The sequence below is a fragment of the Schistocerca piceifrons genome, chromosome 6 (genome assembly GCF_021461385.2).
Source record: "Schistocerca piceifrons isolate TAMUIC-IGC-003096 chromosome 6, iqSchPice1.1, whole genome shotgun sequence".
NCBI classification, from domain to species: Eukaryota; Metazoa; Arthropoda; class Insecta; order Orthoptera; family Acrididae; genus Schistocerca; species Schistocerca piceifrons.
The window spans coordinates 361,988,330-362,015,751 of NC_060143.1; the positions used below are offsets into that span (position 1 = coordinate 361,988,330).

Genomic DNA, 27,422 nt, shown 5'->3' on the forward strand with positions numbered 1-27,422 from the left:
AAGAACTAAGCATTCATCAGTTGCCAAGGTTTGCTTTTTTCGCTAGCTGTATCTACTTTGTTAATGGTTGCCGATAAGTCACGAAATTCTGTATCTGAAGTTTCACTATCTGTCCTCTTGTGAATTACACAATAATTTTCATGGTATGAGATTGACAAAAGGACTTTTATTTTTAGAATAATGATCAAATGTGGTCTTTTATTTTTAGAATAATGATCAAATGTTATTTCTTGCAGACCTTTTGTTATAGGTTTCTTATGTTTCTCAAAAGGGTCCATGCAAGACTGACCAAAAAGGTGATGAAATTTTTTTAAGTATTTCATTTCATGGTACTTGCATGTTGATTTGACCTCTGGGCCAACTTGTAAGTAAAACAACACTTTTTCTTCTTCACTGTAATCTTCGATTAAAGTAATGTCTTTAGGATACACTCCATACACACTTTTATGACATGCTTCATTAATAATAACACCAGCAGAACACTGAGACACCATGTTTGAACTGCACACTTCAAGAACTTCTTGCTAAATAAGTGTGAGTAGACATTTATTGGTTTAAGGGGAAAGGCAGCAATCAGACTTGTATAGGCTTGCAGATGTTATTGTTAGCCTGCTGAAACAATTACCACAGCATTGCTTTGACAAATAATCTTTTGCTAGTGTAATGTGGTGTGTTACATTATGCAGTTGGTATACTTTATTTGATTAGCCTACCAGATATCACAGATGTTAAAAAATGTATTTTTGGCTCATGTTTATAATCTTTTTTCCATTACTTCCAATTGAATCTCAAAGTTGAAATTTATACTGACGTTTGATATCATAAAGGTCTATTAACTGTGAAATTTTCAGATTTTTATCTGGTTCTCCAACAAAGATATTGCACGCCACAAAATGGAAAAATTAAAAAAAAATCCATTTTTTAAAAATAGTGTATTTTTTTAAGTGTAAGCTGCTCACCATTGATACTCTGTAAAAAGTAACTATACTATACAGTGTAATAGCAGAAAAAATATTAAAGCTGAGAAACTAATCTTTCTTTAGAAAACTACTGTTCCAAAACTGAGTTTTTTTAATTTGTGGCTGATAAAGTTATATTAAAGATATATTAAAGAATACATTCAGCTAAGTGATAATGATGTTAATTTGTAGCCCAGAGTGTGTTGCACTAAATGTATTTTATATGAAAGGCTTAGGACAATCCACTACCAAATAATTGTAAAAAATGTAGATGCTTGCAAATACGAAAAAACGCATGCACCCTGGAACAAACATGGCCACCATTTCAAAATAATAAACAATAAATTTAAAAAAAATATATTTTTGTGACTACTGAATATGGGGAATTCACCCAGCAAATACAAAATTTTTCTGAGATGGTGAAGCAACCAGACCTCTTGGTATGGATTGACCCTACAGTAAAAGATGAAGAATGAGCAGTGCTCCATCAGAAACTGAGCAGTGCTTTTGCATCGCTATAGCAGTCAGGGTGGGCTGGGGCAGTACTGTCGCTGCTGGAGTACTGGTTATTTTTCATGTTTTACTGTCCCTGTTAACATATATCAATAAAGTAAATATTGCACTAGACTTATTTTGGACTGCTCTGTCAAATGAGCACATAACATTCATTCTGCTTTAAAAATCAAGCTATGGAAAATGCAGGATGGAATGTAACAATATTAGAGAATATTGCTACTCACCATATAGCGGAGATGCTGAGTCGCGATAGGCACAACAAAAAGATTCACACAGTTATAGCTTTCGGCCATTAAGGCCTTTGTCAGCAAAACACACACACACACACACACACACACACACACACACTCACTCACTCACTCACTCACTCACTCTCACGCAAACATAACTTGCACAAATGTGTGCAGTCTCAGAAAACTGAAACCACACTGCGAGCAGCAGCACCAGTGCATGATGGGTGTGGCAACTGGGTGGGGGTAAGGAGGATGCTGGGGCAGGGAGGGGGGAGAGATAGTATGGTGGGGGTGGCAGACAGCGAAGTGCTGCAGTTTAGATGGAGGGCAGGAGAGAAGGTGGGGTGCGGGTGGGGGAGGGGGGGGGGGGGAAGTAGCGGAAAGGAAAGAAATTAAAAGACTGGGTGAGGCAGTGAAATGATGGCTGTGTAGTGCTGCAATGGGAATACTGAGGGGGCTGGATGGGTGAGGAGAGTGGCTAACGAAGGCTGAGACCAGGAGTGTTATGGGAACGTAGGATGTATTACAGGGAAAGTTCCCACCTGCGCAATTCAGAAAAGCTGGTGTTGGTGGGAAGGATCCATATGGCACAGGCTTAAAAACAGTCATTGAAACGAGGGATGTCATGTTTGGCAGTGTGTTCAGCAACAGGGTGGTCCACTTGTGTGTTGGCAGAAGTTTGGCATTGGCCATTCATGAGGACAGACAGCTTGTTGGTTGTCATGCCTACATAGAATACAGCACAGTGGTTGCAGCTTACCTTGTAAACTGCATGACTGGTTTCACAGGTAGCCCTGCCTTTGATGGGATAGGTGATGTTAGTGACCGGACTGGAGTATGTGGTGGTAGGAGGATGTATGGGACAGGTCTGTTACAGGGCTATGAGCCATGAGGTAAGGAATTGGGAGCAGGGGTTGTGTAGGGATGGACGAGTATATTGTGAAGGTTTGGCGGACGGCGGAATAACACTGTAGGAGGGGTGGAAAGAATAGTGGGCAGGACATTTCTCATTTCAGGGCACGACGAGAGGTAATCGAAACCCTGGCAGAGAATGACATCTTTATTATCTGGATTGAAGGTGAGGACACCCTCTCCACATTCCTCCAGAACCACAACAAGTTCTCCCCCATTTGCTTCACCTGGTCCTACTCAATCCAACAATCCACCTTCCTAGATGTTGACCTCCACCTCAGAGATGGCTACATCAATACCTCCATTCATATCAAACATGCTAACCACCAGCAACACCTCCACTTATACAGCTGCCACCCATTCCATACCAAGAAGTCCCTTCTGTACAGACTAGCCACCCATGGCCATTGCATCTGCAGTGACAAGCAGTCTCTCTCAAAATATACCGAGGATGTCCTGAATCCTTCACTGACTAATTATCCTCCGAACCTTGTACAAAATCAAATCTCTTATGCCTTACCTTTCCAGTCTCCCACCACCTCCCAAAGTCCCACAGTCCAGCCACAGAGGAGCATTCCCCTCATAACTCACTACCATCCGGCACTGGAGCAACTGAATTACATTCTGTGCCAGGGTTTCGATTACCTCTCGTCGTGCCTTGAAATGAGAAATGTCCTGCCCACTATTCTTCTCACCCCTCCTACAGTGATATTTCGCCGTCCCCCAAATCTTCACAATATACTCGTCCATCCCTACACAACCCCTGCTCCCAATTCCTTACCTCATGGCTCATAGCCCTGTAATAGACCTAGATGCAAGACCTGTCTCATACATCCTCCTACCATCACCTACTCCAGTCCTGTCACTAACATCACTGTCCGACCCCGGTAGCTGAGTGGTCAGAGCGACAGAATGGCAATCCTAAGTGCCCAGGTTCGATTCCCGGCTGGGTTGGAGATTTTTTCCACTCAGGGACTGGGTGTTGTGTTGTCCTAACCATCATCATTTCATCCTCATTGACGCGCAAGTTGCCGAAGTGGCATCAAATCGAAAGACTTGCACCCGGCGAACGGTCTACCCTACGGGAGGCTCTAGTCACTCGACATTTTTTTTTTACTAATGTCACCTATCCTATGATAGGCAGGGCTACCTGTGAAACCAGTCATGTGATTTACAAGCTAAGCTGCAACCATTGTGCTGCATTCTATGTATGCACGATAACCAACAAGTTGTCTGTCTGCATGAATGGCCACTGACAAACTGTCGCCAAAAAACAAGTGGACCACCCTGTCGCTGAACACGCTGCCAAACATGATATCCCTCATCTCAATGACTGCTTTACAGCCTGTGCCATATGGATCCTTCCCACCAACATCAGCTTTTCTGAATTGTGCAGGTGGGAACTTTCCCTGCAATACATCCTACGTTCCCATAACCTTCCTGGCCTTCGTTAGTCACTGCCCTCACCCATCCAGCCCTCTCCCTTTTCCCACTGCAGCACTACACAGCCGTCATTTCTCCACCTCACCCAGTCTTTTAATTTATTTCCTTTCCGCTACTTCCTCCCCCCCCCCCCCCCCCCATCTTCTCTCCTGCCCGCCATCTAAACTGCAGCACTTCGCTGCCTGCCACCCCCACCATACTATCTCTCCCCCTCCCCGCCCCAGCGTCCTCCTTACCCCCACCCAGTTGCCACACCCATCATGCATTGGTGCTACTGCTCACAGTGTGGTTTCAGTTTTCTGAGACTGCAGACGTTTGTGCAAGTTGCGTTTGCGTGTGTGTGTGTGTGTGTGTGTGTGTGTGTGTGTGTGTGTGTGTGTCTATTGTTGACAAAGGCCTTAGTGGCCGAAAACTATAATTGCGTGAATCTTTCTGTTGTGCCTATCGTGACTCAGCGTCTCCGTTGTATGGTGAGTAGCAACTTTCCTTCTCTAATATTGCTTTAAGAATCTGTTTATTTGTGATGAGAAACAAACCAACACCTTCTGTTGCCGCTGGGTGTTGCATTAAAATGTGACGAACAGTATTTGTATGGGCTGATCCTAAGTATGCACTGCTAAAACCAAATTGCAAATGTCTGATGAAACACCAGAGAAAATTCACCTTATGACTCTTAGGAGAGACATCCTGGATATATATATAAAAACAAAGATGATGTGACTTACCAAACGAAAGCACTGGCACGTCGATAGACACACAAACAAACACAAACATACACACAAAATTCTAGCTTGCCTCGTCAGGAAAGAGGGAAGGAGATGGAAAGACGAAAGGATTTGGGTTTTAAGGGCGAGGGTAAGGAGTCATTCCAATCCCGGGAGCGGAATAACTTTCCTTAGGGGGAAAAAAGGACGGGTATACACTCGCACACACACACATATCCATCCACACATGTTGTTGTTGTGGTATTCAGTCCTGAGACTGGTTTGATGCAGCTCTCCATGCTACTCTATCCTGTGCAAGCTTCTTCATCTCCCAGTACCTACTGCAACCTACATCCTTCTGAATCTGCTTAGTGTATTGATCTCTTGGTCTCCCTCTACGATTTTTACCCTCCACGCTGCCCTCCAATGCTAAATTTGTGATCCCTTGATACCTCAAAACATGTCCTACCAACCGATCCCTTCTTCTAGTCAAGTTGTGCCACAAACTTCTCTTCTCCCCAATCCTATTCAATACCTCCTCATTAGTTACGTGATCTACCCACCTTATCTTCAGCATTCTTCTGTAGCACCACATTTCGAAAGCTTCTATTCTCTTCTTGTCCATACTGGTTATCGTCCATGTTTCACTTCCATACATGGCTACACTCCATACAAATACTTTCAGAAACGACTTCCTGACACTTAAATCTATACTCGATGTTAACAAATTTCTCTTCTTCAGAAATGATTTCCTTGCCATTGCCAGTCTACATTTTATATCCTCTCTACTTCGACCATCATCAGTTATTTTACTCACTAAATAGCAAAACTCCTTTACTACTTTAAGTGTCTCATTTCCTAATCTAATCCCCTCAGCATCACCTGATTTAATTTGACTACATTCCATTATCCTCGTTTTGCTTTTGTTGATGTTCATCTTATATCGTCGTTTCAAGACACTGTCCATTCCGTTCAACTGCTCTACCAAGTCCTTTGCTGTCTCTGACAGAATTACAATGTCATCGGCGAACCTCAAAGTTTTTATTTCTTCTCCATGAATTTTAATACCTACTCCGAATTTTTCTTTTGTTTCCTTTACTGCTTGCTCAATATACAGATTGAATAACATCGGGGAGAGGCTACAACCCTGTCTCCATCCTTTCCCAACCACTGCTTCCCTTTCATGCCCCTCGACTCTTATAACTGCCATCTGGTTTCTGTACAAATTGTAAATAGCCTTTCGCTCCCTGTATTTTACCCCAGCCACTTTCAGAATTTGAAAGAGAGTATTCCAGTTAACGTTGTCAAAAGCTTTCTCTAAGTCTACAAATGCTAGAAACGTAGGTTTGCCTTTTTTTAATCTTTCTTCTAAGATAAGTCGTAAGGTTAGTATCGCCTCACGTGTTCCAACATTTCTACGGAATCCAAACTGATCTTCCCCGAGGTCCGCTTCTACCAGTTTTTCCGTTCGTCTGTAAAGAATTCGCGTTAGTATTTTGCAACTGTGATTTATTAAACTGATAGTTCGGTAATTTTCACATCTGTCAACACCTGCTTTCTTTGGGATTGGAATTATTATATTCTTCTTGAAGTCTGTGGGTATTTCGCCTGTCTCATACATCTTGCTCACCAGATGGTAGAGTTTTGTCATGAGTGGCTCTCCCAAGGCCATCAGTAGTTCTAATGGAATGTTGTCTACTCCCGGGGCCTTGTTTCGACTCAGATCTTTCAGTGCTCTGTCAAACTCTTCACGCAGTATCTTATCTCCCATTTCATCTTCATCTACATCCTCTTCCATTTCCACAATATTGTCCTCAAGTACATCACCCTTGTATAAACCCTCTATATACTCCTTTCACCTTTCTGCCTTCCCTTCTTTGCTTAGAACTGGGTTTCCATCTGAGCTCTTGATATTCATACAAGTGGCTCTCTTCTCTCCAAAGGTCTCTTTAATTTTCCTGTAGGCAGTACCTACCTTACCCCTAGTGAGATAAGCCTCTACATCCTTACATTTGTCCTCTAGCCATGCCTGCTTAGCCATTTTGCACTTCCTGTCGATCTCATTTTTGAGACGTTTGTATTCCTTTTTGCCTGCTTCATTTACTGCATTTTTATATTTTCTCCTTTCATCAATTAAATTCAATATTTCTTCTGTTGCCCAAGGATTTCTATTAGCCCTCGTCTTTTTACCTACTTGATCCTCTGCTGCCTTCACTACTTCATCCCTCAGAGCTACCCATTCTTCTTCTACTGTATTTCTTTCCCGCATTCCTGTCAATTGTTCCCTTATGCTCTCCCTGAGACTCTCTACAACCTCTGGTTCTTTCAGTTTATCCAGGTCCCATCTCCTTAAATTCCCGCCTTTTTGCAGTTTCTTCAGTTTCAATCTGCAGTTCATAACCAATTTTTTGTGATTAGAGTCCACATCTGCCCCTGGAAACGTCTTACAGTTTAAAACCTGGTTCCTAAATCTCTGTCTTACCATTATATAATCTATCTGATACCTTTTAGTATCTCCAGGATTCTTCCAGGTATACAACCTTCTTTCATGATTCTTGAACCAAGTGTTAGCTATGATTAAGTTATGCTCTGTGCAAAATTCTACCGGGCGGCTTCCTCTTTCATTTCTTCCCCCCAATCCATATTCACCTACTATGTTTCCTTCTCTCCCTTTTCCTACTGACGAATTCCAGTCACCCATGACTATTAAATTTTCGTCTCCCTTCACTACCTGAATAATTTCTTTTATCTCATCATACATTTCATCTATTTCTTCATCATCTGCAGCGCTAGTTGGCATATAAACTTGTACTACTGTGGTAGGCATGGGCTTTGTGTCTATCTTGGCCACAGTAATGCGTTCACTATGCTGTTTGTAGTAGCCAACCCGCACTCCTATTTTTTTATTCATTATTAAACTTACTCCTGCATTACCCCTATTTGATTTTGTATTTATAACCCTGTAATCACCTGACCAAAAGTCTTGTTCCTCCTGCCACCGAACTTCACTAATTCCCACTATATCTAACTTTAACCTATCCATTTCCCTTTTTAAATTTTCTAACCTACCTGCCCGATTAAGGGATCTGACATTCCACGCTCCGATCCGTAGAATGCCAGTTTTCTTTCTCCTGATAACGACGTCCTCTTGAGTAGTCCCCGCCCGGAGATCTGAATGGGGGACTATTTTACCTCTGGAATATTTTACCCAAGAGGATGCCATCATCATTTAATCATACAGTAAAGCTGCATGTCCTCGGGAAAAATTACAGCTGTAGTTTCCCCTTGCTTTCAGCCGTTCGCAGTACCAGCACAGCAAGGCCGTTTTGGTTAATGTTACAAGGCCAGATCAGTCAATCATCCAGGCTGTTGCCCCTGCAACTACTGAAAAGGCTGCTGCCCCTCTTCAGGAACCACATGTTTGTCTGGCCTCTCAACAGATACCCCTCCGTTGTGGTTGCACCTACGGTACGGCCATCTGTATCGCTGAGGCACGCAAGCCTCCCCACCAACAGCAAGGTCCATGGTTCATGGGGGGGCATCCACACATATGCAGGCACAAGCAGACATATGTGTGTGTGCGAGTGTATACCCGTCCTTTTTTCCAGCCTAAGGTAAGTTTTTCCGCTCCCGGGATTGGAATGACTCCTTACCCTCTCCCTTAAAACCCAAATCCTTTCATCTTTCCCTCTCCTTCCCTCTTTCCTGATGAGACAACCGTTGGTTGCGAAAGCTAGAATTTTGTGTGTATGTTTGTGTTTGTTTGTGTGTATATCGACGTGCCAGTGCTTTCGTTTGGTAAGTCACATTATCTTTGTTTTTAGATATATTTTTTCCCACGTGGAATGTTTCCTTCTATTATATATATATATATATATATATATGTGTGTGTGTGTGTGTGTGTGTGTGTGTGTGTGTGTGTGTGTGTGTGGTACTAGGTATGCTATTACACCTTTTGACTATTATCAGGAAAATGTGATACTTGTCAGATGAGTTTTAAAATGACAACTACTTTGAATGAGTAAAATAGTGTCCATTGGTGTAATAATTACAATGCCTGAATATGACAGATCCAAAAATTAAATTAGATTAAGTTCTACATTCTGCAACAATTTGAAAGCAGTTTTTACCCTGAACCAGCTCAGAGATTAAGTTAAGGAAAATTGCTTAAAATTCATTTGAGTTTAGAATGTTATGTTTTACTAAGATGAAACACTTGTCTTTAGTCAACAGCTACCATGGAGTGAATTGAATCATAAACAAACAAAGAAAAAATGTTCCAAAGGTATGCACCATATTCAAGGAATACTAAGTGAAAGTATAAACTGTATGCAAAACAGACACAAATATTTTAGTTCTGTTGAACAAGTGCAGATCTATATAATCTGAATTGGTTGCTATTGAATTCACTGTGTGTACCAGTAACAATAAAAATAATGACTTATAATGACAAAACACTATAGATATGTTAATTGCCACTCAAACCCAACTTTTTAGAAGCCAAATGCTATTATTTCCGTTTTTATAAATGGGTGCTAATGCTGCATACACCAGTCTTTCAGGAAATAAACATTTGCTCACCTACTATTTACAAAGCTAGCTCATGGGTGAAAGAGGAGTGCACTGCTAAGTCAATACAATATTTTAGTTCTGCACTTGAGATATTGCTTTTCAGTGACCTAATCATATTTGTGGTTTCTGTAGCAAATGATTTGCCGAAAGTGATGTCTGTTGGTAGAGTACTAATATGTTATACTGATGAAGGAAATTGAATGGACTGATTTTGATTGTGTATGTTGTGTCCTTGTGTTTTCAGCTACTTTTCTCAAGAATTCACTGAATTTTATAGTCAGTGATCTGAAATTTATATAATCTGTCTCACTGGTACTGTTACCAGGAAGATGAATATTATTTGCCTGACTGACTTTATTCATGTTTTTCCTTGTAATTCTCCAAACTGCCTGTCGTTTTCCCTTGTCAGTTTGAAAATTTTCATGAATAGTACACACTTTTTCTACTTTTTATGGACATGGTCAAGAATTTTGCTATACTGCCTGTTTGTTCTATTAAATCAGTTATGGAAAACCTGTTTTGTACAAGTAGACCGAGTGTGATCTACATTTGTACTACTAAGGATAAAAGAATATAACTGTCCATGTTACGTGTTAATAATTTAAATGAATCGTATGCAAATTAATGTATGGGTTTTGTCAATGAATTTTCTCAGATTTAGTTCCCAATGATTAGTAATGCTTCTTTGTATGATAAGTCTGAAAGCAGGGCGCAACACATAATCGAACGCTCCAAGTTTTGCATTGGTATCTAGTTTCCCAGCGCACTTTCTGTTTCATGCAAATCATGCATCTCCGCATTAGCATACTTTTCTGCGAATGTTCACTCACAATAACAGCCGGAAAATGTCTCCCTGTGAATCGCACAGGATTCTCATCATAGTAGTGCCTTCCCCTACCAGCTTTTCTCCATTCTGTAGCAAATTTTTCTACAATCTCCCTTGCAAGAGAAAGGTGAAACTCTGCGAGTGCCATTTTTCACCCTGTTACTGACGGGTGGAGAGCATGAGCATTTAGAATGCACAAATCCAGAATGTGAAAAAAATATTTCTTAAACCATTTCACAGTCTTACGCACTGATCCCACTCAGCTCAGTAACATGTCACAACGGTCGACTGCACCCATACTCGAATTGTAATCTATAATACATTGCAGTTTCTTTATTTTTTCACACGTCTTTCTGTCAGTCTCTGTTTCAACCATTTGTATTGTGTGACTTGTGGTCAACGTGTACACCTCTCTCTTATTGCACCACTTGATAGCAAGGACCATGTCAGTGGACCTAAACTTAGTTTCTCCTCATTTTAATTTCTTCTGCAGTTTTGGCATGTTGCGCCTGTTCTTATGAACAGTGCCACATGTGACTGCTCCATGGTTGTGAAGCCAGAAGAACAGGTCCAGGCTAGAGTATCAGTTATCGACTTATAGAATATGACCCCGTTCCAAATATGGTCCCATAATAATTGCCACTACATTGGCACTTTTTCCCAAATTGTGGAACCCAATTTCTGTTGTTGCACCTGTATATACAATAAAATCTAAAATATACCAACTCTGACAGTCACACAGTACAAATGTCTTTATTTGGAATCTACTTCGCTTGATTGGAATAAATTGCTTAAAAGATAATTGTTCTTTGAACAGCAAGAGACTTTCATCTATACAAAGCTTGTGATGTGGGGAAAATGAATTACGAAACATCTTATGAACTTTGTCAACAATCATCCTAATTTTAAATAAACTGTTGGCTCCAGTACTGACAGAGTTATCACTGAAGTGTAACATTCTCAGAAGAAGACAAAAACGGTCTCGGGACATAATTTCGCTGAAAACTGTGGGTTCAAAAGTGTATCTCTGGACCAATAATTACCTAATTTTAACTTCATAACGTGCGCCATTAGAAGGCAAACAGCAACAAAACATTTCCTCAAATCCAGTGACTTTCCACTTTGACAGTCGAGAATTCACAGATTCTGTAATATTTTCTCTGGTGTAAACGTAAAAACGATTTGTTTCGTCTGCAATAAATTGCAACAGTTCTTGAGACACAAATATCACAAAAAATGAAAGAATGCTTGGGTCAGTATCTAATTGACATTTGTTTCCTGAACTCGAGTCATCGTAGTAATGGTTTAAGGCTGGAAATCGGTTTCTTTACAGTCAGATGTGTCACTTAAGCGTGCTCTTTTTTGAACCATTTCACTGTCACTTTCTGATTCCTTAAATTCACAGGAACTGCAGACTGTAATTCTTACTTTCCCCTCTGATGTAAAGGGCTGAGGACTACAGCTTTGAAATTCTGTTGAAGACTCATCACTGTTAGCAATGTCAGATAATTCACACTCACTATCGCTCTTAGTGAACATATCCAGGATTTCTTTATCTGTGCAACCATGGCGACATGACATTTCTCACATAGAAAACAAGAAAACTGATGAAAGTATAGGAATCTAAGTCGAATTCTGCAAAGATCGAACACAGCAACAAAGATGTATGCACTCTCGAACTACATAGTCAGACTACTGAACAGCTACTAGAAGAGCAGGACGGAAAGACAGCTCTGCGTGTTTACACATCCGTAGCGCTCAGGTAGCTGTGACTCAGCGTGCCTAAACTCATCCCTAGTGGTGGGAAGGCTGGTGGCGCGGGACATGTAAACACATCCTAGTGCTGTAGGGCAGACCCAAGGCCGCGTGTATACACATTTTTTGACATTTGTTGCGCGCTAATCATAAATACTGCAAATGAAAATAATTTTCATGTTTTCCACAAAATATCTTCTGAAAAAAATTGAAAATTTATAACATAGTTCCTTTTTCTAGAAACAAGGGAATTTAGCACTTTTTGTGAGTATAACACATTGAAAATTACATATTTCTGGTCTAAAACACAATAAATTAAATGTTGTTGTTGTTGTGGTCTTCAGTCCTGAGACTGGTTTGATGCAGCTCTCCATGCTACTCTATCCTGTGCAAGCTTCTCCATCTCCCAGTACCTACTGCAGCCTACATTCTTTTGAATCTGCTTAGTGTATTCATCTCTTGGTCTCCATCTACGAGTTTTACCCTCCACGCTGCCCTCCAATACTAAATTGGTGATCCCTCGATGTCTCAGAACATGTCCTACTAACCGATTAAATAATGAACAATTATCTTCAAATGAACATGAAAACAGCTACTTTGTAGAATTCAAAGTTCTGGATAGTTCATAATTTTACAAGTTATCACTTGTAGTCGGTCATTTCAATATCTCCTCATAAAAAATCTCAGTATCTTCTCCATGGATGTACTTAACCAGTTTCTGAGTTTCTTCAGTTTTCTTTTTATTGATTCTAGCCATTTTTCCATCATGTAGCCTTTGGAGCCCAATTTGAAATGAAGCAAGTTTAGTTTTTGCCATATTGAAGGAGTGACTGACACAGCTGTTTATGAATGGATAGGCAGTCACGGCTCCTGGATTCATTGCTTCGTAACGAAATTCTTTGAACATTGTCACCAAAAAAAAAAAATATATTTTTCTTATCTGAAATGGACAGATATTCCACTACCTGACCCGCCACATAATTACTATATTCTATATAATGTAGAAGGGGTCTCAAAAGTATCATGAATGTCTTCCCTGCAGGTGTGTGAGGTGGTAACAGGTGTTTCTGCTATCTGCCTCTCCAATACACCGTTATGAAACAGTTGGCCAAACACTGTTGTTGGTTGACAGGTGGTCAACAGATTTCAGATTTAAAGCAATGAGTACAGTAGCAGGAGAACAATCTCGGTCATCCCTGTACCTGTAGGAGAGGAATCAGTTACTTTTGGTTGCCAATACACATATACAGAGTGGTCAGAATATGTCTGAAATGCTTGCAGGGATATTGGTGGAGAGGTTGTACTGAGACGCAAATGTTAAGAAAAAAATTTGATATGTTGCACTGTTTCTGAGTTTTTAGCATTGAAATTAGCCAATTGGTGTGTCGTGTACTCACATTCAAGCGTCTTGCCAGGAGCAGTGTTGCCCAGCGAGTGCTTTGTTTGGTCAGCTGAAACTTGAATTGATGCACATGATGACCTGATTGGCTAACTTTAGTGCTAAATAACTCGGAAATGGCCAAGCATATCGAATTTTTTTCTTAACATGTCTCAGCACAACCTGCCTTGCAACATCCCTACAAGCATTTCAGAAATTTTCTGACCATCCTGTATATTGCTTTCAAGCTGTTATCATTCAAGAATCAGTGATTCACAGTGATTTCTGTTGAAAATTGGCACTGACATCTTGTTTTTATGGATACATGGTTAGCGGAAAATTCCTAGCAGTCACTCTAGTTGCCATTATGTTTTTTTTTCCTGACTCATTTTTATATTTCTTAGATTCTGGTATCTTATGTAGCCTAAGAAATATTATTTCCCCTGAAGACACAGTTCAGTTGTGGCTTGCTTTTCTGCTTCATTTATATAACTCACTAAAATTTCCTTCTTTATACTGATGACCCACATGTTCTGTTTCTTATCCATTTCTCACTTGTCATTGTGGATTTACTTCATCAGCCTTCATTTCTCCTACTCTTATAAATGAATTACCTACTAATTTTATTCCTACAGTGTTCAGAATGCTCGTAGTATCTGTACTTCTATCAGTGCATCCCGAATCAGAAATAAGTTTACCACTTTTAATAATTCTTGTTTTGTGATTATGGCTTTACTTTAGTTAATTTCCGATTTGTCTGTGTACAGAATTATTTCTTTCCGTGCCTGAAAAGAATATGTCACAGAGTTAATGTCGAGCAGGTGAGGATGCCACATTCTGCCATCATTATGATCTTCAGATGCATTCCACGGTTCACAAAGACTAAGCCTTTTGCATAAGATATCATCTACAGTTTTGGCAGGTCCATTGTGCATGAACTATTAGGCTAGAAGTGGTTGACATGTGGCCATGATGTAGGAAAAACAACTCTCACAGTAATATTTTCCACATGTGCTTGTCTTAAGTACCTTTAATGTGCAGATCCCTTCACCTAAAAGCAAACTTTTAATTTTTGTAACATTAGTCACATGAAACTAGGTTTCATCAGAAAAAATCATGTTTTGTATTACACATCTTTTCCTTGTTGTGTTTTGCATTAACAACTGTTATGTCCTTGATGTTAATGGTAAATGGGTAGAAGGTGGCCAAAGGATCTGTCACTGTAGGAATCTGACATGCAAGTGAAAGATTAGTTGACACAAATGCACTTTGAATGAATATATTGTAGTCAACATATTCTGAAGAACTGCTACACTGTTGACAAATTGTTATAGTTGTGGCTATCAATAAGCAGATGTCTGCCATAGGCATGCATCAATATACACTGAATGTTTGCCAGTAGAACTAACTATCAACAACTAGGATTAATGTTCGGCACCAACTAGCATCATGGAACTATCACTAGAAGCATGGAAGTACAAATAGAAGTAGAAGAGACTGTAACCCAGGTAGCTGCTATTAACACAGTGTTGGTGGTCTTCCTTGGTTGGCGGCCTGGAGGTCCTGCATTGACAGTGATGTTCAAAGCATTTCTTGAAAGTGCCTACAGGAATCTTTGAATTGCGAGCTCTGGCAGTATCAATCACCTGTGACACTACACTTCCTCCACAGGAGCTGAAACTGTGGCTGGTGCTAATCTCCTGTCCTGTAATGCAGCCATCCCAGAACACCAGCCAAGAAATGAGATGGAGGGTGTGCCCCTGCTTCCAGTAATAGTACAAGGTCTTTTGGTGGTGGAACTGCAACACTATCTTGAAGTTATGTGGTGTCTCCCTGGCTGCCACAGGTTGGAGGCTACCATCACCTTTGGATGTCTGCCGTCCATTTGGCAACAGATGAGGCGTAGGGTCCAGGTCCCTTGGTTCAGGGCCAGGCACTGATGATGCAGAGCCCCAAGTAGCTGGAGGTGATGCAGGCTGCATCATCTGGACAGCCCACAAATCTGAGAACAGAGATTCAGCAGCAGGATCATGCAGTTTATAGCTGTCAAGTTGATTCAGATGCTGCTGCCTTACTCTGCCTGGACCCTATTTCAAAAACAAGCAGTTGCCAAGCAACTTTACAACAGTGCCCGATTCCCTAATCTGAAAAAATGGTGTGTTAGGTTTATACATTGCCTGAGTGGATTGAGTAGACACTGATCGCTGGGATGGCTGCAGTAATTGGAGCAGCAACGTGCGGCGGCATCATCCGTGAAGCAACCTGGTCGGTGATGCACCATTGTGAGGCTGGGAGTGGTAGGATGATAAGAAGAGCAGCAAATTTTGGTTCCCCATGTCTTGGGTGTGGAGTTTATCCATCTGTTGTCTTAAAGTGCAAAGAAAATATTCCATTTCTCCGCTGGACTGTAGATGAAAAGGCATGTTTATGATGTGACCAATGCCATGTGCCGTACAGAAGTCTTTGAATTCTGGACCTCATGGCAAAATATGGATTGGAAGGCTTGAAGAGTGTATGGGAACCTCAAGAGGAGGGGCTGCCTTGTATTCTGCACAAGCATGGTACTGAGCCGTCATCTGCTGTATTTGTGAGTCCGTGTCAAACCATGTGCAATGTTGGTGAGCTAATTGTTTGTTGCAGACCATAACCCAGTGATCCTGATGAACCAAACCAAGAACATATCTCTGGAGAACCTGTAGAATCATTGCAAGTGATTGTTCAGATTCAGTATGTAGCAATAAGACACTTCATAGCACAGACAAGTTGTGCCAATATGGACAGTATCGGTGAACCACCATGCCAGAATTTTGTTTCACAGTGTGGGACCAACCAGTGCAGATGTGCCTGGACAATCTTCCGGTGATCTAATGGAAACAAGTCCAGCATATCTGAATCCTGTGCACCAGTGTGGCAAGGAGATGCTTCATTTGTGTTGAAGTTTGTGTCCTGTCCCAAGGGAAGATGGGAAATCGTGTCTGGGTTGGCATGCTTGGACGCAGCCCTGTATGTTATGTCGTATTGGCCGTGTAATAAGATGAGAGTCCAGCATTGAAGTTTCTGCACAGTGTGATTCGTAATTGACTTGACAGGGTTCAAAAGGACTGCAAAGGCTTGTGTTAAGTGACCAAGAAGAATTTTCTTCCATACAAATATGAAATTTTGTCAGCTAAAACCTCCTCTATTTGTGAATAGTTGCTCTAAGATTTACTAAGCAATTTGGAGGTGAAGGCTATTGGTGTGTCAACAGAACCAATTCTGTGTGAGAGTACATTGTGAATGCCATATGAAGAGCCATCCACAGCCAGGACTATGGGTATGGAAGGATCAAAATGAACTACATAATGATCACTGAGCAAAGCGTCTTTGAGTTGTCAAAAAGCAGTGTCACATTCCTGGGACCACACAAAAGGTACATTCTTGCAGTGAATACAGTGCAATGGTGTCACAATCTGAGATGCATTCTTAATGAAGTGAATGTAATATGCCAGCTTCCCAAGTACTGACCGCAGTTCAGCAATATTCTTTGGAGATTTGAGGTCACAAATGGCCTGCAAGTGTGACTGTGTCAGATAAACACCCTAAGAATTAATTATGTGCCCCAAGAACTCAATCTCAGTTTTGAATAACACACACTAAAACAAGGTGTGCATATTACTTAGGTGTTTGTCTGCTGCGCAGTCTGATACCACTATATCATCTAAATAATTTGTGCATGAAGTCACAGATACAGTTCATTGTTCCAAATAGTGCTGCAAAATTGCTGGTGCAGATGCGCTGCTGAAAGGCAAACAAAGGAATCTGAGGAGTCCCCTGTGAGTAGTAATGGCAAACATTTGTTTTCACTGTTCATTTAAGGGGATCTGGAGGTAGACATTGTGTAAATCAATCTCATAGAAGTAATGACCAGCTCCTAGATGGTCCATAAGTTCATCAGGTTGAGGCAGAGGAAATTAATCAGTCATTATTTGGGAGTTGATTGTTGCCATCAAGTCTGCACAAATACGCAATTTAACTGAAGGCTTCTTGACAATGTTAATGGAGGTGCCCACTGTGATGGGTGCAATAATGCCACTGTCCAGCCATTGTGAAAGATCCTGAGCAACCTGTTCACAGAGTGCACGTGGTACAGCGCGTGCCCTGAAGAAACAAGTCTGTGTGTTGTCTTTCATGGTCAAATGTGCTACGTAATTAGAAGCTATGCCTAAGCCATCAGTAAACAATTCTTCGAATTCAGTACACAACTGAGCAACACTGTCCTTCGAATCAAAATGAGTAGTAACTGACAGCACATTATCTATCACAAGGAAACCAAACAAATGAAGGCCAAATATACACTGCTCAGCCAGAACATCCCACGTCTGGCATGATAACACTGGAAATGCATCACGGCAAGGAAGCAACAATGCCTTAGTAGGTCACTGGAGGAATTGGCACCACATCTGCACACACAGGTCACATAATTCTCATAAATTCCAAGTAGGGAGCCATGAGCTCTAATGCCATGTCAATCACATCCCAGATGTCTTGTTGAAAAATGGCACTGCCATTGGGAAACATGATCATCGTGGAGGGGTGTACACAGTCTGCAACCAGTGTACAATACTCCTTGGCTGTCATGGTGCCACGTCTGGTGTAGTTTCACCTTGGTTTTGCCACGTGTTGAAGACATGGCAGTTTATGTGACTGGCTATGCTGAGCCTGAGTTGGCTACTGTGTACTTGACTTGGAAGGGGTCTATTTACATGGTCGCGCAGTGCTGTTGCTAGACGCTACAGCACAAATGTTGACTGTTTGAAAATTGTCTACGGCTCTGTTACATGAGTCTTGATGTACAATAATTTTCAAAACTTGGTGCAAGATAAAGTCAGCATACTTGAAAATCTTTCCCCCTATTCTGTGTTCAACCACATTCTTAGCAATGGTGTCATATATCATGGGGTCACTATAATACTTGCCACACTGATATTTAAACTTACACCGCCTAATAAGCACTTGCAAATGTGTCCCTGATTGTCTATATACGTTTGTCCTGATTGCTTCTTTAGTCTGAAAAATTTAAACCTGGCAACCACCACCCAAACGTTCTCATCATAATATTTATTCAAAACTGGGATTAAATCCTCACAGTTCACAAGTTCTGGCTGGGAAGTGGGGAATAGTTTGGAGCAGAATCGATAGACTGACACACCAACTTTTGGTAAGAAAAAAGATTGTTTAACAGTACGTGGTACTTGTTGTCCATATAGATGAGCTTCAAACTGAGCCAAGTACTCAACTTAATCCTCTTCATCCTCTTCAAATGGCCAAAACAGAGGCACCAATGATGGCTGCATAAATTGTGGTGCTGCCATAGTTGATGACATCTGATTGGGAGTCTCATTGGTTTCCATCTGTATTTGAATGAAGTCACTCATCATCTCAGTAGGCTGCTTCATTTGTTGCATCTCTAACTAAAGAAGCTGTGTTAGATTGAACATCAGTGCCAAAGGCGCTTGCAATTGTGGCACCGCTAATTGCGAGGCAGGCGTGCGTGGGGCGTGAGGCAGTCGGTTAGCCATAGCAAAGCAAAAAATGCTAAAGCTATATCAATATGCGGAGCACAAACAAGTAAACTGAGCAGAAGTGGTGAGCATGGGCTGAAATCCCCACAAGCACAAATAGTAGAAGCACAAACAAAAATGTCCAATAAGTTATAAGAAGAATAGATGACAAAGGAAGGAAAATGATGTGGGGTCGTTGGTTCAACAGTCTGTCGCTAGATGTTCTGTTGCGCATCAGCAACCGTAATGTCCCCGTTGCTAATGATAAATGGGTGGAAGATGGCCAAAGGATCTTTCACTGTAGGAAACTGGACAGGCAAACAAAAGATTAGTTGACACAGATACATTTTGAATAAATATATTGTACTCGCCTTATACTGAAGAACTGCTACACTGTTGACAACTTGTTACAGCCATGGCTAGCAATAAGCAGAGACCTGACATGGGCAGACATCTACACGCCCTGAATACTTGCCAGTAGACCTAACTGTCAACAACTTGGAGCAATGTTCAGCACCAATTAGCAACATGGAATGCTCACTAGAAGCACAGAACTACAAGTAGAAGCAGAAGTTGAGACTGTTGCTCACATGACCACCACTTATAACATCATCCTGGTGGTTTATCTCTGTTGGTGGCCTGGAGGTTCTACGATACTACACTTCTTGGTTATCCAATTAGGAAAGCTGTTATTTCTGTTTGATGTATTTCTATGTAGGTTTACATGCTGTAATGATCTGGTAGAAAGAAATTAACCAGCTGCTGTAAATTACTCAGGCTATTCACGTTGATTTACTTGGACATATGAGTCAAAGCCAGTTATATTGCTTCATTTTTTTCTGGCATACAACACTAACTGTGTATGTGCATATGGCTTATTATTCTTCAAAATATATTCACTACTTTAAAACAGACAAAATAATCTGAACATTGTCTGTAGGATGGTTGTAGTAAAATGACAACAGAAATATGTCTTTTTCTCTCTATGATACTCTTTGTTTCCAAATATAGTAACAGAACCTCTATCGTTTGTGCAATAGTCAATCTTCCTTCATTCATCATTATTACAAATTTGGCACATATGTTCATGAGTTTATGATATTATACGTGCACTATGAAAGTCTAATACACCAATAGTACGAATTAAGAAGAAAACAAAATTGGATGGCATTTCATGTGATTTTCTGTTTGAGCTTAACCGGAAGTCATGTGTAATTATTGCTACAGATATATTGAATTATGAGAATGTTGTAATGCACTTGTGTTACAGCAAATAATTTTCACTGTAACATAATGCTTCATCCTTACATGACATACATTTGCCTTGTACACCATTCACATTTGTAGACCTGTAGGCAAGTGTAGTTAGTAACAGCTTTAACAGTTTTGCCAGAAAAACAGCATCATTTTTACTTTCTTTTTAAAAGTGTAGCTTTATAATAGGGGACATTTGTTTGTAGCAATTTTAAATTTCAATTGTTCTTTTAATTCACCTGATTCATTTTACACAAGAAACTTTTAGTGCAAACAACACCAACAGCGTATGTTGAAAGTGACCACCATTCATCCCTTTTCACTTTTGGGCTCTGGTCAGCAAGTTACTGAAGGTGGATCAAAGCTGGACTTCTGAAATTGCTGCAATCTCATCCAAAATGTTCTGCTGCAGTTCTTGAAGACCATGAGGGTGGTTCTGATACACCTTAGACTTGAGGGCTCCCACACAAAGTAATTACAGACTAACAGATCAGGTGACCTGGGTGGCCAGCTAGAGCCACAGCCAGACTGACCTCTGCTAACAACTCTGACAGGTGTGAAGATTGTGTAAATGTGCTCGAAGGTTTGGCCAACGGTATGGGTGGTTGCTCCATCCTGTTGGAAGTAACTGTAGGTCTTTTCCTCCTCTGTTAATGCAGCCACAGATGGTTTCAAAATGTTGGCAGTGTCAGTCAGTACATGATGGAAAAAGATGGGACCAATAATGCAGAGTGTAGACACTGCAAATCAAACTCCAACCTTCTTATCATGCAATAGTGTTTTGTGGAAGTTATACTGCTCTTGAGAACAGGTGATTCTGTGAGTTGACGTATCCACTCAGGTAAAACCAGACTTCATTCAACATAAATAACATATCCATGTTCGAGCCATTCATTGTTATCTCAGTAAACAACCACTCACAAAATTGGAGACACTGAGGAGCATCTGCTGATTTTAATGCATGAATGACAGACACATGATAGGGTTGCATGTGCTGGTCCAGGTTGAGTATTTATTCACATAATTGGAGTGATATACTAGTTTCTTGCAACAGGCATCAGGTTGATTTGGTAGGACTCTGAAGCATTTTCTGGTTAACAGCAGCCACATTTCCTGCTGTGCGGGCATGTTTCGAAATGTTTTTTGACTTGTTCAAAACAGATCCTGTCTGATGCCATTTTCAGAGTAAGCATTGCATGGCATTCTTTGCTGGCACATTGACATCATTAAACTTCTCAGCAAACAACTGACCACACAGTTTCCACAACTTTGTTGTCATGTAACTCTCCACAACAAATACCCACTACACCACTGTGAGTACCATCATCCCCTTTGCACTGCTCCAGTTACACTGACACAGCCCAGATCGGTTTGAATCACATGGTGGGTGTACACGTGGTGTATGTGTCGGGGTGTGGTTATATGTATACCTTCATGTCCAATCATTTCCTTTCATCCACACCCCTTTTATTTGCCCCACCCTGTGCATAATTTTAAGCAATCCATCCCTCTTTATTATAACTGTGCTAGAAGATACAGAAAATAAATGTTAAATTCTGGATGTGGGCTTTACATTTGTGTACCAGTTAATTGTCTTTGTAATATAAGTATGTTACAGAGAACATTTTTGTATCATTCAAACAGGGTTCTGTTGACAGTCAGCTTGATGCTATAAGCTTGCAAGGAAGTTTGTTGAACCAAGAACGTAAACCAAGTCTAACTCGTTCTCAGACAGATTCAAATATAACCTATGCTGGTGAGGAAGTTCCTGAGGCTCAAGGATCTGCATGTTATATCACAAAAGAAGGAAACATAGACTACCGAGTAGTCTTACAGGTAATTTGTACGTATTTGGAACCATGCCAGAGATTATTTCTGACCATAAGTTTCTCCATACTAGAAAAGTGGCAATTGAGTCTGAAACTTTAAACTAATAATGATAAACACAACAGCTCCAGTTGTAACTGATTTATTTGTTGACAGATCATGAAGGGAAACATGCCTATTCTTGCTTTGTTGTGCAAACCAGTAATCAGTTTCTCCCTAGTGGGACATGGTGATTTGACCTATCATCATGCAGATAAATTGCAACTATTGCTGTTGTATTCATCTGTAGGTCCATTAGTTTTCACAATTTTAAGATATCATTCAATATGAAACTAAGGCTTTAACAACAGATGGTAACTACACCAATCTTACACAAACCTTTATGCTTGGTACTGATTGGTGATACAAATAATGAAGTATTTTGTGTGGTAGTTTAGTGTACTTTTGCTTTTGAGTGTATTCTCCTTTTACAAAAACATTTTTCTTTGACCTTTTTCTTTTTGTTGGTTGTTTTTATGTATCACAATGTTCTTTAGAGCATAAGTCACAAATTTGGTAAGTATTGGCAGTTAAATGTAACTAAAGGCTTAGCCTGTAGTTACATCCACTTGAGCCCTATAACATTAGTATGTACTGATTATCTGTTCACCTTAAAATAGCACTGACCATGAGGACAGGGTGTGGATTCATCCAGCTCTGAGAGCTAATCCAGCAATAACATGGCTACTGACAGCACATTCCAAACCATACAGTACTAAATACACTCCTGGAAATGGAAAAAAGAACACATTGACACCGGTGTGTCAGACCCACCATACTTGCTCCGGACACTGCGAGAGGGCTGTACAAGCAATGATCACATGCACGGCACAGCGGACACACCAGGAACCGCGGTGTTGGCCGTCGAATGGCGCTAGCTGCGCAGCATTTGTGCACCGCCGCCGTCAGTGTCAGCCAGTTTGCCGTGGCATACGGAGCTCCATCGCAGTCTTTAACACTGGTAGCATGCCGCGACAGCGTGGACGTGAACCGTATGTGCAGTTGACGGACTTTGAGCGAGGGCGTATAGTGGGCATGCGGGAGGCCGGATGGACGTACCGCCGAATTGCTCAACACATGGGGCGTGAGGTCTCCACAGTACATCGGTGTTGTCGCCAGTGGTCGGCGGAAGGTGCACGTGCCCGTCGACCTGGGACCGGACCGCAGCGACGCACGGATGCACGCCAAGACCGTAGGATCCTACGCAGTGCCGTAGGGGACCGCACCGCCACTTCCCAGCAAATTAGGGACACTGTTGCTCCTGGGGTATCGGCGAGGACCATTCGCAACCGTCTCCATGAAGCTGGGCTACGGTCCCGCACACCGTTAGGCCGTCTTCCGCTCACGCCCCAACATCGTGCAGCCCGCCTCCAGTGGTGTCGCGACAGGCGTGAATGGAGGGACGAATGGAGACGTGTCGTCTTCAGCGATGAGAGTCGCTTCTGCCTTGGTGCCAATGATGGTCGTATGCATGTTTGGCGCCGTGCAGCTGAGCGCCACAATCAGGACTGCATACGACCGAGGCACACAGGGCCAACACCCGGCATCATGGTGTGGGGAGCGATCTCCTACACTGGCCGTACACCACTGGTGATCATCGAGGGGACACTGAATAGTGCACGGTACATCCAAACCGTCATCGAACCCATCATCTACCATTCCTAGACCGGCAAGGGAACTTGCTGTTCCAACAGGACAATGCACCTCCGCATGTATCCCGTGCCACCCAACGTGCTCTAGAAGGTGTAAGTCAACTACCCTGGCCAGCAAGATCTCCGGATCTGTCCCCCCATTGAGCATGTTTGGGACTGGATGAAGCGTCGTCTCACGCGGTCTGCACGTTCAGCACGAACGCTGGTCCAACTGAGGCGCCAGGTGGAAATGGCATGGCACGCCGTTCCACAGGACTACATCCAGCATCTCTACGATCGTCTCCATGGGAGAATAGCAGCCTGCATTGCTGTGAAAGGTGTATATACACTGTACTAGTGCCGACATTGTGCATGCTCTGTTGCCTGTGTCTATGTGCCTGTGGTTCTGTCAGTGTGATCATGTGATGTATCTGACCTCAGGAATGTGTCAATAAAGTTTGCCCTTCCTGGGACAATGAATTCACGGTGTTCTTATTTCAATTTCCAGGAGTGTAAATGGAGTAATATGTAAGCCCCCCAATAATGCCCATTTTCTTTTTCTTGTTTTGTAAACACATATGGTATCGTCTAGTTGAACTTCAAAAACAGATATAAAATGACTGTCCTCCAACTGAACATTGTGGACAACATGAATGTCTGTAGTCTTCCCAAATGACCTCATATCCCTTCCTGAAAGAAAGTAACTAGCTGAATTATATTGACTAACAATAACAAGATGTTTAGCATATAAATTGGGTGAGAAGATATGCAGTTCTGATATTTGGAAGCATATAGAGGTAGAAATAAACCACTGAGTGTTCTTGTATGCCTATGCTTAACCTTGATCACGTGTTCAGTTAAACTGTATGTATAAGGTCTGTTCAAAAAATTCTGGACTTTTGTCCACAAAATTTTTCTACATCTAACTTTTACTTATTGTGCATGGTCTCCTTCAAAATACTCTCTTCCACAATTGATACACCACTTCCAATCACCAAGGCGGCCTGACCTACCCCGTAAGCAGCCTCCTGGCCAATGACACCAAATGCTCATTTCCTTTTTTCAATGCCACTTCCACTTCCAGATGCAGTCTTGGTGTTTTCAATGCCACTTCCACTTCCAGATGCAGTCTTGGTGTGCCTCTTGCTGTATCACTTGAAGTACCATCTGCGAAACTTTTTTCTCATCTATCATTGGAAATATTCATCCTTTCAGTGGAGTTTTCAACTTTGTAAATAACAAAAAATTTGGCAAGGGGCAAGGTCTGGAGAGGTCATAGGATGAGGCAGCACACTGATTTTGTTTTTTGTGCAGTAGTCGTGCAGCAACAGGGATAAGTGCGTGGATGCATTATCGTGATGCAAGAACCATGAATTGTGTCACCACATTTCAAACCATTTCCTCCTCACATTTTCTCACAGGCATTGCAACACATCCTGATAGTACCATCGATTAACAGTTTGTCCCTGTGGCACAAATTCATGATGAACTAATCCTTCAAAGTCAAAAAAAGAAAACTATCAGAATGGCTTTGACATTTGTTTTGACCTAGTTTTCTAGTTGTGAAAAACCTTTCCCGATCCATTGAGAAGACTGAACATTGATCTCAATGTGGTAGCTATAGACCCATATCGCATCACTAGTTACGATTCTCTTAAGGAACATCTTGTTTTCATTTGTGTGATACAAAGCTCTTCACAGATTGCAAGGCTCAAATGGCTCTGAGCACTATGGGACTCAACTGCTGAGGTCATTAGTCCCCTAGAACTTAGAACTAGTTAAACCTAACTAACCTAAGGACATCACAAACATCCATGCCCGAGGCAGGATTCGAACCTGCGACCGTAGCGGTCTTGCGGTTCCAGACTGCAGCGCCTTTAACCGCACGGCCACTTCGGTCGGCACAGATTGCAAGGCAAAGGTCTTTCTAGTCTTGACTCATGAGCTGTGGGACGAACTTGGCTGCAACACAATGCATTCCAAGTTGATGTGTCTGGATTTCATGACATGATCCAATTGAAATGTTACTTTCTTCTGCAATCTCTCAGACAGTCAATCTATGATTGGCATGCACAATTTCGTTGACATTCCTGACATGAGTGTCATCGGTAGACGTCAAAGGACGCCCTGAATGAAGGTCATCTTTAATGTCTGTCTGGCCATTTTAAAACATTGTGAGCCATTCATAACACTGAGTATGGCGAAAGCACTCCTAACTGTAGGCTTCCTGCAGCATTTGGTGTGCCTTTGTAAAGGTTGCTCTGTTGTTCATTTCTGATTTATCCTGGCAATATTAGGATCACAAAGCCCTTTCTTATACATAACTAGGCATTTTACATAATGTTTCTTTGCATTTATTGAAACATATGTTATAAGAGGTCTTACATTTGGTGTAGGCACCTTACTCTGAGAAATGTTTATGCCAGAAATAGTAAAAAATGGAACAGCTATAATCAAGAGAAAAAGTTAATTTGTTTGTGCATAGTAGAATAACAGATAGATTTATAGTGTGGGCTATAATGTAGCAGTGCTGGGAGAGGAAGAGTAATATGCCAGCATTAGCTATTTTGTTTGATGGAGTAAAGTGGCCATACATATTAAGTTTTGGGACAAAAATATAAGGATGACTAACGAAAGACCTGAAGCATTTTTCTGAAATGCAGAAGGGTATTGAACTGTAAATAGGGTTCAAGGTAGATGTCCATATGTGGATAGCAACAAATAGGAAGAAGTTTGAGGCATTTTTGTTTCATAGATGGCCTCAGCTAGAATAGTAAGCGAGCGAGATCTTATATTGAAACTGTGAAGAGATGACTGTTAACTACATGCATGATGTGAGGTACTTATGGAATCCACACTGAGAACCCAATGAAGTTGACACATTGTGTGGAAGTCATGTAGCTAGTCTGACTACATCCTAATTAGGTGTATGAGGCACTGATAGAATCAAACAAGTGCCTAAAACACACCAGCATTTACTGTTAGCTGTAACTGTCTAAAATGTTTACTACTTATTCCATGTTGGATTGGATTCCCAAAAACGAATAACTGCACAAGCTTCCATTTCTGTGAAAATACATTTCTTTATTCCTAGAGAGTGTTGAAACTAGCAGAGGTCTTCCTGCATGTAGGATAGAGTTTTGTGTCCGGTTGAGATTTTTGTCTAAAGTTGCATCCCTAATCTTCACAGTTTTCTAGTATAGCACCACGGTACTGTCAACATGAAAAGGGGACTATCAATCACATAAATGAGGACTAATTAATGTGTACTGAGATACTTAAATTATTTGTGTTTAGTTTTAGTCACAGATTTTGTGCCCATGTGAACAAGAAGACAGATTGTCATTCATCTGGACAGTTGCAGTATTCATATATTTTGCTCTGGCACCTTTATGATGGAACGGTAAAGGTGAGATGTCATAGACATGCAAGGAGAGCAACAGAGGGCCCAGAACTGGCCCCCGTGCACTCAAAATTGTTTAATAAAGGGTGAACTTAATGTGTAATTGGGTCCTGACAGCAACCAACAGACTGAATCCCAGAACTAACAGATAACATTAGATGAAACCTTTGCACACCAATACATATGAGGACAAACTGAAAAGTAATGAATTTTTTAAGTGAAAACTCTTTAAGCTTTTTTTTTTAAATAAAACCAACTTCATGAATATTCTTCACTTTATTCTTCATGTCTACCTATTTATTTCCCAACATGGTCACTCTTCCTGCAAACACATTTCTCCTGACGAGAGACCAGTTTACTGATACAATCACTGTAGAATGTTTGACTTTGTTGATGGAGCCATAACCTCACCCATGCTTGCCCCACTTCA

The 27,422-nt window shown here is 41.3% G+C and overlaps 1 protein-coding gene across 1 annotated transcript in view; it reads left to right on the forward strand.

The window, feature by feature from the left end:
• LOC124803322 (protein unc-80 homolog) overlaps positions 1-27,422 on the forward strand; it is a 995,149-nt gene that overhangs the window by 425,175 nt on the left and 542,552 nt on the right. Inside the window, exon 18 of the mRNA XM_047264506.1 lies at positions 21,737-21,928. Coding sequence (XP_047120462.1) covers positions 21,737-21,928 — 192 coding nt within the window. The remainder of the gene's footprint in view (positions 1-21,736; positions 21,929-27,422) is intronic.